The 18,058-nt window shown below is 25.9% G+C and overlaps 1 protein-coding gene across 1 annotated transcript; it reads left to right on the top strand.

The window, feature by feature from the left end:
- Window positions 1-7,128: 7,128 nt before the first annotated feature.
- On the top strand, window positions 7,129-16,380 carry LOC145841125 (ectoderm-neural cortex protein 1-like). Its single transcript, XM_082948496.1, has 2 exons — window positions 7,129-8,283; window positions 16,237-16,380. Exons 1-2 carry the CDS (start codon window positions 7,129-7,131, stop codon window positions 16,378-16,380), a joined length of 1,299 nt encoding a protein of 432 aa, XP_082804622.1.
- The last annotated feature ends 1,678 nt before the right edge of the window (window positions 16,381-18,058 follow it).

The raw sequence follows: 18,058 nt of genomic DNA, 5'->3' as shown, positions 1-18,058 counted from the left end.
TATATATATACATAACTTATTTAAATGACGATTATAAAAATACCAAAAAATATGTTTCATAAAGACAAAAAAGATTGTCTTTAATCTTCAGCTAGTTCAAATTTAAAATAAAAAGCACTTTGGTAAACAAAGATGCAAAAGTTTACAAAAAAACAAAAACAATATGACGTAAGAACTGAACATTGTATATTACAAATATTCAATACAAAAATCGATCTGCCATCTAACTAATAAAACAACTAAAAATTAACGAAAACGACAGTTAATTGACTATAAAATACTTTAAAATTTGTTGTATTTTAAGAGGAGCTTTTTCATATGTCGACAAGGCGATATGAATTATACAAATACTATAATGTTAATACCATTTTTTTTTACATGTTGTCTAAGATTTTTTACTGAGTTAATTATTCTGATAAAACTTATGATCTTATATAAAAAGTAAAACAATTGTTTTAATAATGTGAAAGACAAATACTTATTTTCCTTACTTTTTCTTATTAGAATTCTAATTCAATTTGATTTTTTAATTAGTTAATGACTAGTTTGAATTTATTGATGGTTTACACTGTTCCTTTTATTTTGTTTTTTGCTGTTTACCAGTTAGGTTTAGGTGAACACCATCTTTGAATTCTGCTAACAGGAGAGAAGAAGAAGGTAGAGATAAGATCCTCTTCCAAAAGGGGGAGGATGAAGAGGAAGTGTAATGACAGTGGAAAATTCCTTGCATTGTCATTGTGTTAGATAGTATTTAGAGTTAGATACGCTTCATTGCATGAACCAATGTGAATCACTGATGCAATGTTTCAAACTAAATACTGATGCAACGGGGCGTAAGGCGTGATAGGCAGTTTCATGTAAGCAGTTAGTTTGGTGTGCAGCTGGAAGCAACAACATATCATGTACTGTTTTATGATTGTTTATTTTAAGTATTGTTTTGTTTGCAAAGTCAATATTTCAACTGATGACTAACTGTTTGAATATTTAAGCCAGGTTTATATTTTACAGTTTCTTGTTTACTAAAAGTTTTATTTAATTTCCAGTTTATTGTTTTAAGTCTTTTGAAATAGATTTAAATAGCTTCCATTTTTAAAGTGTTTGTCATAGTAATTTATATTTTCAATATTTCGTTTGTATTGTTTTATGGTTCTTTATATAATAGATTCCTCACTCCAAACTGCCTGTCTGATTTATATAAAGTAGTCTAGAGTAGCTTTAAATAGTTTATAGTACTATGTCCAACTTAGATAATATTAATGATAAATTGCCTGCAGTGGGTACTGAAAATAAGCCTGTTAGAAGGTCACCCCGCTTGCAGGAAAAGTATGACCAAAAAGATCAGGTAGACTATCTGCCCACAGTAAGTCAACCTGATCCAACTGAAGCTTTAGATGTTGGCCCACCAACATCCATAGCCCACAGTATTTTTTTTCAATTTTTTTTTTTAAGTTAGATAAAATTGAGATTGGTTTATAGTTGCCTGGTAAACTTTTTGGTACTGATTTAAATATTTAAATAACTTTTGCTAATTATTAATATTTGGATAGTTACTTTCATAGTATGCTTAATTATTCAATTTACTTAAAACTTTGAATATAGGATTGATAAATTTTATTTAAGAAATTTAACTGATATATTATTATGACCATGATAATATATGCCTTGTTTGAGTCTAAGTTTTTATGATGTTAAATATATCTAATTTAGTTACATCAACCAAAAGAAACTGTTACTAAAATTCTTTATTTTATTAGCTAAGTTCAGAGTATCACTTTTTTTGTACAGGTCTGTAAACCCCGCTTGCAGGAAAAGTATGACCAAAAAGATCAGGTAGACTATCTGCCCACAGTAAGTCAACCTGACCCAACTGAAGCTTTAGATGTTGGCCCACCAACATCCATAGCCCACAGTATTTTGTTTCAATTTTTTTTTTAAGTTAGATAAAATTGAGATTGGTTTATAGTTGCCTGGTAAACTTTTTGGTACTGATTTAAATATTTAAATAACTTTTGCTAATTATTAATATTTGGATAGTTACTTTCATAGTATGCTTAATTATTCAATTTACTTAAAACTTTGAATATAGGATTGATAAATTTTATTTAAGAAATTTAACTGATATATTATTATGACCATGATAATATATGCCTTGTTTGAGTCTAAGTTTTTATGATGTTAAATATATCTAATTTAGTTACATCTAACCAATAGAAACTGTTACTAAAATTCTTTATTTTATTAGCTAAGTTCAGAGTATCACTTTTTTTGTACAGGTCTGTAAACCCCGCTTGCAGGAAAAGTATGACCAAAAAGATCAGGTAGACTATCTGCCCACAGTAAGTCAACCTGACCCAACTGAAGCTTTAGATGTTGGCCCACCAACATCCATAGCCCACAGTATTTTGTTTCAATTTTTTTTTAAGTTAGATAAAATTGAGATTGGTTTATAGTTGCCTGGTAAACTTTTTGGTACTGATTTAAATATTTAAATAACTTTTGCTAATTATTAATATTTGGATAGTTACTTTCATAGTATGCTTAATTATTCAATTTACTTAAAACTTTGAATATAGGATTGATAAATTTTTATTTAATATTTGCAAAATGGGTATTTAAGTTGTTACTATTTTAACTGGTTTGGTATAAGAATTTTCATTTATATCTAGCTAATGTGGAAATTGTTTTTTATTGTTTTTTCCTATTGGATATATTATTAATTATTCTCCAAATTTAGGATGTATTTTTTTCAAAGTTTTGTTTTCATAGTATGCCTTTTATGATATTGTTTTAATTTTTGTAAGTTTGTTTCTGTATTTTTTGCATTTTTTAACTTTAATTAGATTATTAAAATTATTTTTTGCAGATACTTTTGTATAACTTTTTTTTTTTATATGGATAGTAATATTGCTCAAGTTATCCAAGGTTTATATTTCAACTTTAGTTTAGATTTAAGTATTTTTTTTATTGGGAACACTTTTGTAAGTTATTACTTTAATTTTTCCTCTTAAGTTATTAAATATTGTATAAATAGAACTTTCAGATTGAATTAGATTTTTAGTTTCATGTTTGCTAAAAATAAGTGAAGCATCTGCTAAAAGTTTTTAATATTGATCTTTGAGAAGGCTTGAAAGTATTGGTTTTTATTTTTAAAATAATTTTTCATTAAGTTGCAATTTTTAAGTTTTATAAAAAGGGGAAAGTGGTCTGATATATCTGACATAAGTTTGACACTGAATAACTTTTTCTGGTGTTGAGCAATAAAAATTATCTATCAATGTACCCCTAAGAATTATTAATTCTAGTTTAGACTTTGATGATATTTATAAGACCATAGCCATTTATATGATTTAAGTAATTTTTTACTAATGCAGCTTTATCATTTAAATATTTTATTATTATATCTTTAAATATACAATTATCTTTATAACTATTTATATTTTCTTAGAAGAAATCTGATTCAATTGAATTTTTTACTGAATTCAGGAATCGAAGAACTAGGGTGATGGTATATTAATCCTACTAAATCATTTTTGTTGATTTTACTATTAACTCCAACTGATTTTTCTAATATCATATAGATTCACAACTAACACCTATAAAATTTTAGTCTTTTCTGATTGAATACATTATTAAATCTCAACAAAAACACCAACCCCTTTAGAGTTTGACATAGAATTTACACAATTATTATTTACAAAAAATTGAAATCAGTTCATTATAGGAAATTTGTTTAGATATTTTTATTAATTTAAATCTCACTACTGGCTATTATATCCGTTGTGATTTTATATAAGGACATTAATTCCTAAAGCTTAAATTTATGTTTTTTCAAAGTTCTTATATATATATATATATATTTGTAAAAAACTTGAACTGCCCCTAAAATCTTTATCTAATAAATTTTGAAACACATCTGAAAAGGAATACGGAGACCCCGTAACAATAGGCGCAGTCTGTATGTTAATATTAACTTTTTTGTTTGAAATACTTATTTTATCATAAAAAGTTCATGTTACTAACTTTACTAAATGGAATAATATGTTTACAAAAATAATTGTTATTATTACAAATCTTACAATTATAACTGCAAATATCATTTAAGCTAAGGTTTTAAATTTTTTTTAATACTTATTTAACTAAAATTTATTTCCTGTACTAAACAATTAAAACACAATAAAAATTTATTAGATTCACTTAAATAAACAAATTGGGTACTAAAGGCTTTGCAACACTAAAAATAAGACCATTGGCCACATGTTTTACAATATATACAATCATTTTTTACCTTTTTTTTTTACACACTAACATAAACAATTTTATTAACAAACATTAAAATACTAAAATTCTTCCAAACAAAATAATAAATTTCTCAACTAAGAAGATAAGTTATCTAAGTCTGAAATATTTCTTATAATAACTGTATATTATCCCTCTTTTTTCTTAGATAAACTGTTCCATTTGTAGTTCATACAAACTCCCAGTTGTTAGTTTATTTATAACAGTTTGTCTTATAGAATAATTGTTTTAGGAGGAAGAATTTTATTTATGTACACCTTTTTAATACTATCATCTAATGAATTAATTATAGCTTTAGCGATATTCTTTAATTATTATATGCATAAATTATTTTATTAACATTTTTGAATCTAACTATAATATAACTTTTGATTACTTTATTTCTATTATCTGTTTTAACTAGTTGTCTTGCTGACTCAATATCTTCCTCACACAACAGAAGATCAGTTTTTTTCATGACCTTCACAGCAACATCAACTTTATTTTCATTCTTCATAAAAGGCACCCTACGGATTTCGACATTCCTACTTTTTTAATTTTTTTCAATGTAGTAAAGCTGTTAGCTTAAATTACTAATCTTCTTCTTCATTTCTTTCAATTGAACATTTATTCTCTTATTAACTAAATTTTCAGTTTTTACCTCCTTCTTGATGATTACATTTATTTTTTTTTTATTCAAACTAATTGTTTAAAAAGGATAAGTTACTTTTTTATGCAGTCTATTACCTCTGCCTAATTTTCCAATTTTCCCTTAATTTCCTGCATTTCATTTAGAAGTGCATAAGTTTATTTTTTTTGGACTTCAGTCAATTTTTCCACCATCTTCTTTAATATTGAGCTGTTTTTTCTGAGTCATTGTAATTAATTTGTTTTATTGTTTTTACTATCTCCTAATTCGTATAGAATCTCCTTATTAGAATAGAATATAGTACAGTTTCAATACTTTTATCTAATTTATGTTTAGCTTGTAAATTTTTTGTTAGTTTAACTTTGATGTTACTGAAATAATGCAACTGCTATTTTAAATTTTTGTGTTTAAATCCAAGTTAAAAAAATTATTTTGAAACTTTTGAGTTTTATTTTTCATTTTATTTTCAAAAGTGTTAGTTTCATTGTTTAAAGTTACTTATATTATTTTTATCTTATTCTAGTTTATAAACTTTAAATCGTTTTGGTTTCTGCTTTTCCACTTTAAAAGTTTCAAACACGCTTCTTTATTAATACTTTTTATGTTTTGAACTTTAACTAGGTTTAACATTTGTACAACCTTAATGTATTTGTTATACAATTTTTGTTTTCGAAGAATATACTTTTGAAGCTTAATTTTAAAAAGTATTTAAAGTTAGTGCCACAAATCCGTAAATAAAAATTTATATATAGTAAACAAGAATTTCTTGTTCTAATGTAGAATGTCATGCTTGAGTGATTGTTTCGGCATTTGCTAATTTAAAAATTTTTAATAGTTGTATAAACTTTGACTATTTAAAGTAAACTACTTTTAATTTATTTATAATCGTTATTATAGTTATAATAAGTTACTCTACAGTTTTAGGTGTTAGTGTTTTTCAAATTAACTTAATAAAACGATAAAGCAAAGATATTTCAGTAGAAGTTAGAAGAGGAAAACCCAATGAAACTTGAAGGTCCTTATTTAAATAATCTAAGTTGCAAGGCGATTCATAAAACTTCAATGGATAATAGCTATGTTAATAAATGTATTGAAAACCTTTCAAACAAGTATGAAAATAAAAAATTAACGAAGTTCAATACTTTTGCTCTAAAAGGTATGTAGCTGCTACTAATTTTTTCAGCAGATTTGCAGAAGTATTAATAACGTATTTTTAAGATAAACAATTATTTTAAAACTAATTAACTGTATTAAGCAATGAAATATTTTTTAAAACTAAATAATTTTCTATATATTTTGATACTACATATGTAGGTAGTAGTTAGGTTATTCTCATAAAAGCTCATTGTTGACTGACAACCGGTAATTACTTTATTGGTAATCAGAATATTACACTAAGAGTTGTACATTATTGGTTAAAATTGGGTTTAATATTTTTGAAACTGTTATTTATTTTCTTTTCTGTTTATTAAAGAAGTTATGTAAGTTTATATGAGAAAATTTCATATAATTTTCAAAACTTATATAAAACGTAAAACTCACATAAGTATTTAAAATACTTATATAAGAATTCCATAAATTTTCTTTATTTTGTGTGACTAAATGTTTTTTTTTTGTTTTAAAAAAATCATCAGATCATTTTATATTAAGTCATTTTGAAAAAAAAATAAATATTTTAATTATTTTTGAGCAATTACTTATATTTCTTTATGGTAAATACTTGTCGTATATGAACTTACATAAGTTCTTAACTATTAACAAAAAATTAATAAGAAATAGTTTTAAATACAAGAGATTTAGTTCTATCCAGTTATATGTTGCATTTATTTTTATTTATACTAACTATTTACCCACTTTTCAGTAATTAAGATATTTAGCTTGTTGTGTACATTTTTTGTTTAGGACTTCTATAAATAAATCCCAATCCTAAAATTTATTAAACAACTTTTATCGTGTGGTTAAACAAAAAGTGTTTTAAATAGTTTATATTTTCAGCTGAAATGAAGCTAAACGAAGATGAAATATGTGGCGTTATATCATTGAATAAACTTTATCTTAAAGAAAATGTGCAGAGGAAATTGTGTAAGCTTCTTAATAAAAGCTTAAATTATCAATATGTTCTAACTTATCTACAATTTACAAAAAGTTTTAACCTGTTAAGTGTTTGTAAGAAAACCTTGAGCTACATAGAGCGTTGTTTTACAATGGTCGTTGATACTAAAAGTTTTTTACAGTTAGAAATAACCGAAGTTTTAAAAGTACTTGCAAGTTCACAGTTGGTAATTACATCCGAAGTTGAAGTCTATCTTGCTGCTGATAGATGGGTGAGCCACAGTTTTAAAGAACGCAGCAAATTTGCAAAAGACTTGTTATTGAAAGTCCGTCTTAATTTGCTATCTGATGATGCTTTGAAGTATCTTTTAAAACAACGGTCATCCTTTTCTAAAATACACGAATGTACTGATATATTATATGAAGCATTAACAAATAAAAACATGCAAACCAAAATGATTCAAACGAGCAGATATTGTAAGCAGGATGATTTTGTAGTATTTACTTTTGGGGGTAGAGAAGCATTTTCAGACAGGTTAAATGAAAATATTAGACATTTAAATGTCAATAGCTTAAAAACTGCAAGAAGCTTTCATTGTACAAAAAATTTTCGAAGTTCTTCTAAAACAGTTTATTTAAAAGGTGAAGTTTATTTTTTTGGCGGCCATGATTCTCACCGTGAATGGATAATGTCTGTAGACAAATATTCTCCTCACAATAACACATGGAGCAAAGTAACTGACATGTTTGATGCACGTTTTGGTTTCAGCGCTTGTGCGTTTATAGATAAAGTTTTTATTCTTGGAGGTTTAAAACCATTGGGGAGTGTAAGTAATAAATTAAGGTCTTGTTTTCAATACGACACAACAACCTGTACATGGAAGGAAGTTGCTGGAATGAACCTGGTAAGATGTTATGCAGCTTGCACAACTTTTAAGGGACATATTATAATCTCTGGTGGTGTGGACGCAGGATTAATACGTCAAAAAACTACAGAGTCTTACGATGCATTTGGAAACGCTTGGAAGCAAATGCCAAACATGTTATCAAGAAAAGCAGAACACAGTTTAGTTGATGTTAAAAACAAGCTTTTTGCAGTTGGAGGTAATGGTAATTATACGTGCGAAGTTTTAGACGATGTTGCTAACAAGTTTATAGCTGTAAAATCTTCAATTCCTTATGGCGCTTATACTGCTATTGCAGTTAGTGAAAAGTTTTTTGCAATTAGAAAAGGTGATTTTTCAGGTTCATCTGTTGTATACGAATATGATGTTCAAAAAGAAAAATGGTGTATCATTTCGTGTGAAGTGAAGAAACTTTATTATAATTTTTCATGCATAAAACTACCAAAAATTTAATTTTTTTAAATCTTAACCTTTAAAATTTTCTTTTTTACTGACGAATTTTATAGTAAGTTTTTTAAATTAATAGAGTAAATTTCGTCAAATTCAAAAATAATAAACAAATAACCGTAAAAAAAATTGGTCGTTTTACTGATATAAGTAAGAAAATAAGAAACTTATTTTAATTAAAAGTATTCGTGCCAAAACGTTTTCAACCTAAATAGCTAAATATGGCTTATTATTATATCAAACAGGTTAATAATAAGTAAAATAGAGATAACAAAATCTATTAATTAAAGATAGCTATTTCTAACATAAGTCTATTGTTAATCTTAAAAAGATTAGAATTTATTATAAGATTAAATGAAAAAAAGTAAAAAGTCTGAAATAGTTGAACAAATTATTTTGTATTTTATATTTTTAACTAGGTGGAATAACAGCTCAGGTTTGCCTACGTAACGCCTTGAAACAACCGGTTGGTAAAGTCCGAAAAACTGACGCATCCAAATTGTTCACAGCCTTACGACTTAGACATTGTCAGCTTTTTGTAAGATTATAGATAATTTTTCACATAAATTTGATGGTTTTTTTAGTTTACAATAAAAAACATATACTTCAACAAACCTGCCAATATGGTTACAATTTTAAAACAGTTGTTTACAAGACGTTCATTTTTCATTTAACCAATAGTTATTTCGCCGATTATCAATGAAGTTGAGATCTTTTTTGACATCAATAAAAAATAATAAACTCCCAATACTACCATCAACAATACAAACCGAGACAACATCCGACCGGTTTAGTTCTTACTAGGACTCATCAGGTAGGCAAGAAGCTGCTGTTGAGATCTAAACAAGCCGGTTTCTGTACGAAGCACAGAAGCTTCAGTTTTTCGGTCAAGTTCATAATTGACCAATCAAACTGTTTTATTAACTATGTTATAGTATCAATTAAAAATTGTAGTTTTAAAAACTTAAAAAATTAAGATTTTTTTTAAACTTTTGAGTTTAAAACGTTAATTTTCTTTAATTTATAATATGCTAAAAAACTTTTAAAATATTTTTTCAATTAAATTCAAAGCTTTTGGAAGAAACTTAAACATTCTTTAATACGTGTGCTCTAGTTTAAGAAAATATAAGTTAGGTTTTTTTAGGTTTTCGAGTAATGTGAGGCTGAGTTTTTTAATTGCACTAAAAACATAACCAAGTTTTTGAAAGGAAAGCATATATATATATATATATAGAACTAATTTTTAACATAAAATGAACGTTACTTGGTGTAACTTGTTAAAGGAAATTAACAAGAACTGGTAGAATGTAAACATACACACTATCAACAATTCAGTTTTTGAAAAAAATAAACCCAGTTCTTCTTAATATGAATTAAAACTAGTTTAATTTTTTAGTTTTTAGAATAGTCATTTTACGCTTACTAGCTAAATGGCATTGTTAAATTAAGTTATAATAAAGTAGAACCTAGCACAAGTTTTCACAAAGTAGGCAGTTCGATTTTATTTCAGATGAATCTAAATTATTAGATTATAAAGCTAATTACTAGAAAAAAAAAACTAAACAAAGAAAATACAAGCGTCAGCTAAGACCATTTGAGCTCTGCTTACACATAGTCAAAAACTAGATTATTAAAAGTAATAGGTATTTTAACAAAAATACTACTATTTAAATTGAATTTTGTATTACATCTTTAGCTTACTTAAGATGAGTCAAGTAAGATATTGATTTCTGTGTTGGAGTGTGTCACGTAGAACTCAAGTACTGAAATAAAAACTTAAAATTAACGCCATAATGTGCATTCTTTACTAAAGTTTAAGTGATAATATAGGAAAATAAAAAAAAAAAACAAAATATTAAATGTTTAAAACAAGGAAAAGGGTCAAAATTGCACGAAGATACTTTTGCTCGAAGACAAACTTGCACGAAAAGACAAAATTGCACGAAGATAATTTTGCATCAAGAGTTTTTTTTGCACAAGTTACAATTTTGCACGAAGGGTATCTTTTACACGAGAGTAAAAAAATATAATTATAAAAAAAATTAGAAAATAAAAGCAGAAAAAAACTGAAAGATAAATTGATAAAAAACAAATAGAATTAAAAAACTACTGACCGAGGGTAAGGATTAGGGGTAATAGTAATAGTAAAAATAGAATTTAAAAATATAGCTAAAAAAATATTATAGAAAAAAATAAAGTATAAGTATATTAATTAAAATGAAAAAAAAAGTTACCGACCGAGGCGAAGGTTAGAGTTAACAACAGTGTTAGTAATGAAAAAAATATTACAAAAAAAAACCGGTGTAAAAATGTCTCTGTATAAAATTGTCTGCTCGCGCAAAAATGTCTTTGTTCATTTTTGTGCCGTCGCGCAATTTTGTTTTTAGTAAAATTTTTGTAAGTTCGTGTTAGTTTGACAGCTACCCGAAAAACATTTTTAAGTATAACTTAACAGTCTTTATGCACAAATATCAAAGAGATATACTGCCAGTGAATTTCAAACCTTACTTTATAAGTATAAGAAAAATCACAATAATTATAAGATTTTAAGATATAAATACTCAAATCTTTAAAATAATAATTCTTAATGTTTTTAAATCTCTATCCTATCTTAAAACTATCTTGTGCAGAAGTAGAATCAAAAAAACTTTTAAAAATAATTTTCTTCTAGTATTTTAATTTTTGACTAAAAAATTAATTACTTAAATATCAATCAGGTAAATTTAATTTTACTGTTTATATAATATAGTATGAACTTATTTTTTGTTATTATAGTCTTTATTCTTTTTTTTATGACTTATCAATGGTAGTTTTGTTGACTAGGCGGAAATGATTAGTTCGTTTTTGTTCTAGTTCTTTAACATTATCAGTTTAGTTGTAAAGTATTAACTAATAAAGTATTTACCTGTTTATAAACACTGAAGATTCATAATGTTATAAAAATTTTTATTAAAAATTATTTCAAATTTTGTATTACTTCAGTATAGAATACTGTTTTTATAAATTTGTACTAATAACCGAAAGTTTCTAGTTTTATATGAATTAGCATACTAATGTAACGTTAGTAGAACGTTTTTCACTATTAAAATGGAATTTTATAAACATACTTTGGCTATAAATGTTTTGAAAAACAAAATTTCTACTGATTCTGCTATAACTTTTAAAATCTTTTTAAGTTCGCTGAGATATATTGAGATAGCTTAAGTCTTCTTAAGCATAAAAACTATTCCAAATTATACTAATTAGTATGAATGTTCAAAAACTTGTCACCAAGTGTAATATTTTAACAATTATAACTTTTGCATTCTAAATTTTTAATTAAAGAATGTCTTTATAAAGCCTTTAAGTGAAAAAAAAACAAAAAAAGGTTAAACTTTAGACATAAATAGTATTTTTATTATTTATCAACTAACTAATAATCTACATAACGTTCAGAAATATCTTTTTTAATCTAAACAATACCACTAATAACAGCAGTACAATTACTTAAATATTCAGTCTAAACCACGTTTTTTTAAAGTGTGCACCTGTGGAAGTTAGAATGCACAAAATATCTTCTGATTAATTTTGTAAGTAGTACGAGCTTTTTAAAGCATTTATTTTAATACTAAAAATGTTATAATAGTTTTTTATATGATACTAAATATTCCAGAACAGGGTTATATAAGCAGTATTATTCTTAATAGTCTAGTAAGGATAAAATAAATCACCGACTTATAGTTTTAATTTTACTACTGAAATGTTGTTAATCATTTTTTCGTAATCATAATAGGTTATTAATAATATTCTCTAAAATAAAAATAAATAAATCAAAACTAAATTCATATTTTCAAAATATAAGTAATTTTTTTGTAATAACGTATGTTAAAAAATAACAGTTGAATAATCACAACATTTCACTGAGTTAATTAACTTTTAGAGCAGGGTTTCCCAAACTCACTTACTAAATCGCCCCTTTTCAGAAGTTAAAAAAAAACAACCCCCCCCCCACTTGGTTTTAAAAAGTATTTTTTCGATTGATTATGTTTTTTTGAGCCAAAAATGTCTGGTACTTCTTATACACGCTTTTTTGGGCTGTGTTCAAAGTAGTTAACAGGGCTTGAGAATATAAATTACAGTTACTTTCATGTAAGCCAAGTAAAGAGTATTAAACTACTTAATTATTAAAAAGCATGTGTAATCTGTAATTAATTCTGTTTGAACATGAATTGTTTTGAAACTAATGAAACCTTTAGGTTAGTGGTGGAAAACTTTTGTAGTCAGCAAGTCATATTTAATAAAAAATCCTTTCTAGTGTCGACTTGTAAAAATAATGTACTTGCGGACTGCGTCATTCAAATAACTGACATATAAGAAATTTTAAAAACTCGAGAATAATTGTAATAAAAAAATTAGTATTTTTATGATCTATGAAGTACTACTATGAACTTAAAACCAAATTGAAAGCGTATTTCAAAATAATAAGTATCAAAAAATTAAATTTTATTTGTTTTGCGCAAGTAATTTTAAAGTTACTTAGCGGGCCAAAATTTGACTGAATCTCGACCGTACGTTACCCATCTAAAATCTTAACTGAAATCTGACATTATAACAATCTCTCATATAACGAATTTCGGACATTTAAAAGTTAATATCAAGTAACTTTTTTAAGACGCACAATACACTTAAATTATTTTAAAAATAGACATATTCTAAAATTGCTATACAAGAGATTAAAAATACTACAAAAAAATGATCAGTTTATTTTACACATAATGAAGTAAATATTAAAAAATCATTGCTGATCTAGTTTGAGGGAGTTTGACAAACAGGTAGATTATCTCACATGAAAGGGGTTTCATCAATAACTTCTAAGAGATATTATAAGCAAATTAGTTGTAAATTTAAAAATTTAATTTTAAACATTTTAAACTATATGTTTCGTAGTAAAATACCATAAAATAGTATTTGACTTGGAATAACCTTTAAAAAAATAAACTTTAATTCTAACATTTTTTTTATTTATTTAAAAAAAACTAAAATTAAAGGTTTTACAGTTACTTCTGTAAACAGAAATTTCTAATAAAATTAAATTAAAATTAAAAAAAAAGTTAGTTAGGTTAAATTTTGTTTTTTAACTGTAAGCAGTCTTTTTTGTTGGCTTATTTAATTCTTTTCAAAAATGTTTTTTTCTAGCTATCAGCCTATTATAACATAACAAAGGAAAATAGTGAAAAATTAAAAGCTAGCGTTAAACTATTAAAATAAACAAAACATTTTAATTTTCAAAATGTTCTAAATTAAGATAAAACGAAAAACTGTTTTACTTGAATTTTAAAAGTATTAATATATAGATTTTTTACAATGATCAAGTTAGAAAATAAAATTGACTTTAAGAAAACTTTAAGTTGAAATTCGAAGTCATTTCAAATAGAGACCTTAATCTGTACTCTTTTAAGGCCAAAAACAAACGTTTTTGAAATAAAAACTTTAATGGTTTTCAAGATTTTTTTTTATTTTTACAGATTTAACAAGTAATGTTAAAAATCTGTCAAATAAATATATTTTAAACAAGTATTTTAATCATAATGCTATAAAAACGTTTAGTATAGTGTAAAACGACAAATGTAAGCTCCAAATTAACCAAGTTAAAACAAAACTATTAATAGCTTTAAGACATAAACCATTCAACAAATACAGTAGAGTTCCACTTGAGTTCGCACTTTGAACAAAATCAAAAAGTGCAAACTAAACTAATCATTATCGTTTTTTTTAAATAACAAACTTTAATATGTTATAGTGGAAAAATGATATGAATAAACACAAAATCCACTAAAACATAAAATAAACATTCATTTAAAAAATATATCTATATAAGGGGTGTGCAACGTACGGCCGAGGGCCTAATCTAGCCCGCAGAGTGGAAATGACCGGCCTGCAAGCAAAGCGCCAGGCCCGCGAAGGGCCAATGTTACAAAATTTTCATAAAACTTTTTATAATACTTTTACAAAACAAATCTGTAAGAATTTGACTTTAAAAATATGCTAAAAATCAATGTACTTTATAAATTAATGTATATATTGTGAACTTGAAGGATTTGAAAAATAAGATCAACTTTATCCATAAAATTAGAATTCGGCCGGATAAAAAACTTTAAAATAAATTAAAATCCGACCAGATCCGGATCACGGCTTAAAATTAGTATTCAGTCGGATACAGATCTAAAAAGTCATATTTCGGCTGGATTCAGTTACTGGATCCGGTAAATCGCTAATTTGAAATACTCTATTAAAAGACTTAACTTTTCCGGATCCGGCCCGTTGATTGAAAAACGTCGCCCACCCTAAATCTATATAAGGTAGTAAATAAAACAAAATATTCGTTTTATTAATACTTAGCTGGTAAGAGACTTTATTTAAGTTTAGTTTAAGAAAATGTAAATTTGCACTGTTTTTCTAGGTAAAAATTGCGAACTCAAGAGGAAGTCTACCGTAACTAATAATCATTAGGCATTAAGCAAACCTGTTGTAGAATAAATAACTTAATTAAATTGTTATTATAAAAAGACTACTTAAATACAATATAAACCATGTTTAATAAGAAATATTTATAAAACTCAAACAAATAAATAAAAAAAACTTACATAAGATAATATCTGCAACTTAAATCTAATCTAATGCGAAGGATGACCTTCATTACTGTTTGCAAGTTTTTCTATATCTTGTTCTAAATCAGTCAAATATTCCAATTTTTCCATGTTTCCAGGTAAAGTGGGAACCCTGTATAGTTTAATTTTTAAGTCTAACTAAGTGACTTTTCCAAAAATAATTTGAATTGACATGAAATGATAATTAACAATAGATAACATAGATCTTTACAAACTATTTATGATCCCAAATAGCATATATGTGAGGTTATGTAATGGTAGGAGGGATTCCGATCGTCTACGACCTATGTAGTTGTTAAATGAGAAAAGTATAAATAAAAATATGAAATTTACTGAAAATAGGAGTCATAAGCATTTAATTTTTTTTTTATTATTTGACGTAAACAAAATGGACTTTTTTTTGTTTAAGTATTACCATAGGGTCAAATATTTAATATTAAGCTAAAAGTAGTAAAATAACAAGATAGAAATAAAAAATTTATGACTGCCAAAATTTAAAAAACGTCCCCCTTTCGCCCATTTACTAATTATCGACCCCAGGGGGGCGATATCGCCCCGTTTGGGAAACCCTGTGCTAAACATTTATAATTTGTACTTTGTTATTTAACTGTTATTAGATAGGTATCATAAAGCAATAACCTGCAGTCAACAGCCTTTTTTATTAACATGTAAGACTTAGTACTGTTATTCTTATGCAAGTAGACATCGTTAAAGTAAATTCTTTGATCAGAACCGTAATTTTTAAAAACAAAAAAATATAAAAAAATTAAAATAAAAAACTTTATAAAAGCAAAAGTGTATTGTAATTACTATGTAATACTAATTGCATTTTCTTCTTTTTGAGAGAGTATATTTTGTATATGAGCTCAGTACGCTTGAGCTTGGCTTTGGAGTTTTGCTACTTTGCAGTTGGCTACAAGCCATGAAGTTTCTAGTTTTTGCTGATTTACTGTTTGCTTACATTGGCGGATTTTTGCTTCATTTATTTCGTGAATAGTCTTGATCTCGTTTAAGCAAACGATTAGTTCGCTTTTATTTTTTTTTTATGAACTCAGATTAAATGAACACTTACTTTTAAGCTTCTGTAGTTCATGTATTTTTGTCGTTTAAAACAATTGATATTTAGATTAATGGGTATTTTATGTTGTATGTATTTGTAAAAACACGTTAATTATCTTGTTTTGACAAATAACGCAGATGTTGAATTTTTTAGTATGTATATTTTTATGTATAGTATTACTTTTTATTTGTTTATGCTTAGAGAAATAAGATGGCCTATACGGAAGATCGAGGTGGAAAATATATGAGGGGACAGAATGTCCATGAGCAATATGGAGCGAGTACTAAAAATGGGGAGAAATTCGACCCATTTATTTCTGAACTTCTTTTTTGTCACTTTTTTTAAATTGCGTCATTCTTTTTATTAAAATTGTATGTTGTCAACTGATTTTATAAAATTTTCAAAGCAAATAGAATAAATTTTCACAATTAAGCATTGATTCAAATTAAAACTTATAAGGTAGCAAAATGTAATACTATTTGCACTTTCTCCTTTTTGAGAGAGTATGTTTTGTTTATATGCTTTTGAGTTTTTGCTGCGTTGCAGTTAGCTTTAAGCCATTGCGGTTTTTTGAAAAATTTAGTTTGTGAATGGTTTCGATCTCGTTTAAGCGAACAATTAGTTCGCTTTTTTTTCGTGAGTTTAGTTTAAACATACACATAGTTTTCAGTTTCATTGATTCATGTATTTTAGTCTTCTAAAATAATTGATATTTCGATTAATTGGTATTTTATGTTGTATAGTATTTTGTCAATCTATCGTTTCGCAATTTTAAATAAAATACATTTGATCACCACAGACTCGAATTACGTTTAACGGTAGTATAAGTATTTTATTTATTAAACTTTTAGTCAATAGAAAGTATGTCATAATAATCTCTTTATCAAATATAGTTTAAGAGTTAGCTTGGGCACATCTATTATATAAGTAAAAGCGCACATTGCGTTATAAACCAGGGCCCTAACATTAAATAAGTAGAACATCCCGTTAGCGACATGTATTTTTACTAGCAATTAGTATGAGCTACTGTTTACTTAACATTAAGTTTTCAGCACACATTAAACTGCTAATAATAAATATTTAAAACTTACTCGTTTTGTAAAATTATTTTCAAGCTTACTAAAATAGTACCACACCATATTTTTACCATGGAATTTTTGACCCGCGGACCGTTGTTTTCTGACAAATTTTATTAATTTTACTGACAATAAAATCAAGATAGCGTACATTTTTAATTTAAAATTTACTTTGAATAATTTTCTATTTTATTTAGTTTATACTTTAGACTAAAAAGCCATTTTATCTGAGTATAAAAAACACTTCATAACAAAGTATAAATAATTGTACAATGTTGTTTTACTTTAAAATAAATCATTTTTTTCAGTTGAAATAAATTAGGGATTAGCAACTTTCGGTTAGCAGATCGGATCTGGCCTACCAAGTAGAAATATTTAGCCCGCAACGTATTTTTAGCAGGAAAACAATTAAATATGTTAAATCAATTTTTTTAATTTTTTGTTATACAACTTCAGTTTTGATTTTATTAGTTTTTAAGCTACACTGCCGGCGAGGACTTTTTTAAGAAATTGGGCCTGAGAAAAACTCTTTCTGATAAATCAAACAGCAGAATTAAAAAAGGCACTTAACCTTATAATTAACCAACCGTTTTTTTATAGCATTAAGCACTAATAATTTTATAATGGTATTTGAAATTAATGTTTTAGCAGGAAGTTAAAAATATTATATAAATTTTTATCTCTGTATTATGACGTAATATAGCAAAGTTTAAAGTTCATTTCAGTTATGTTTTGGTAAACAACTTTCAAAGTTCGCTCTTTTGTTTGAAAAACTTTATCTTCTCATCTTACTTGCTTTAAAACCATTTGAATATAAAAGCTATGGACAAGTTTTACTGTTCTAAGCAAAACTGTATACTGCTTTTAACAACTTTAATCTCAAATTCTAGCTTTTTGTTTTATTATCTGACTCTATAAAAACGTTTGAATCTTTCAATAAATTGTGT

This window comes from Thalia democratica, chromosome 7 (genome assembly GCF_965202585.1).
Source record: "Thalia democratica chromosome 7, ktThaDemo2.hap1.1, whole genome shotgun sequence".
Taxonomy (NCBI): domain Eukaryota; kingdom Metazoa; phylum Chordata; class Thaliacea; order Salpida; family Salpidae; genus Thalia; species Thalia democratica.
Note: the sequence above shows the minus strand (reverse complement) of the source record. Positions and strands in the feature narration are given on the sequence as shown.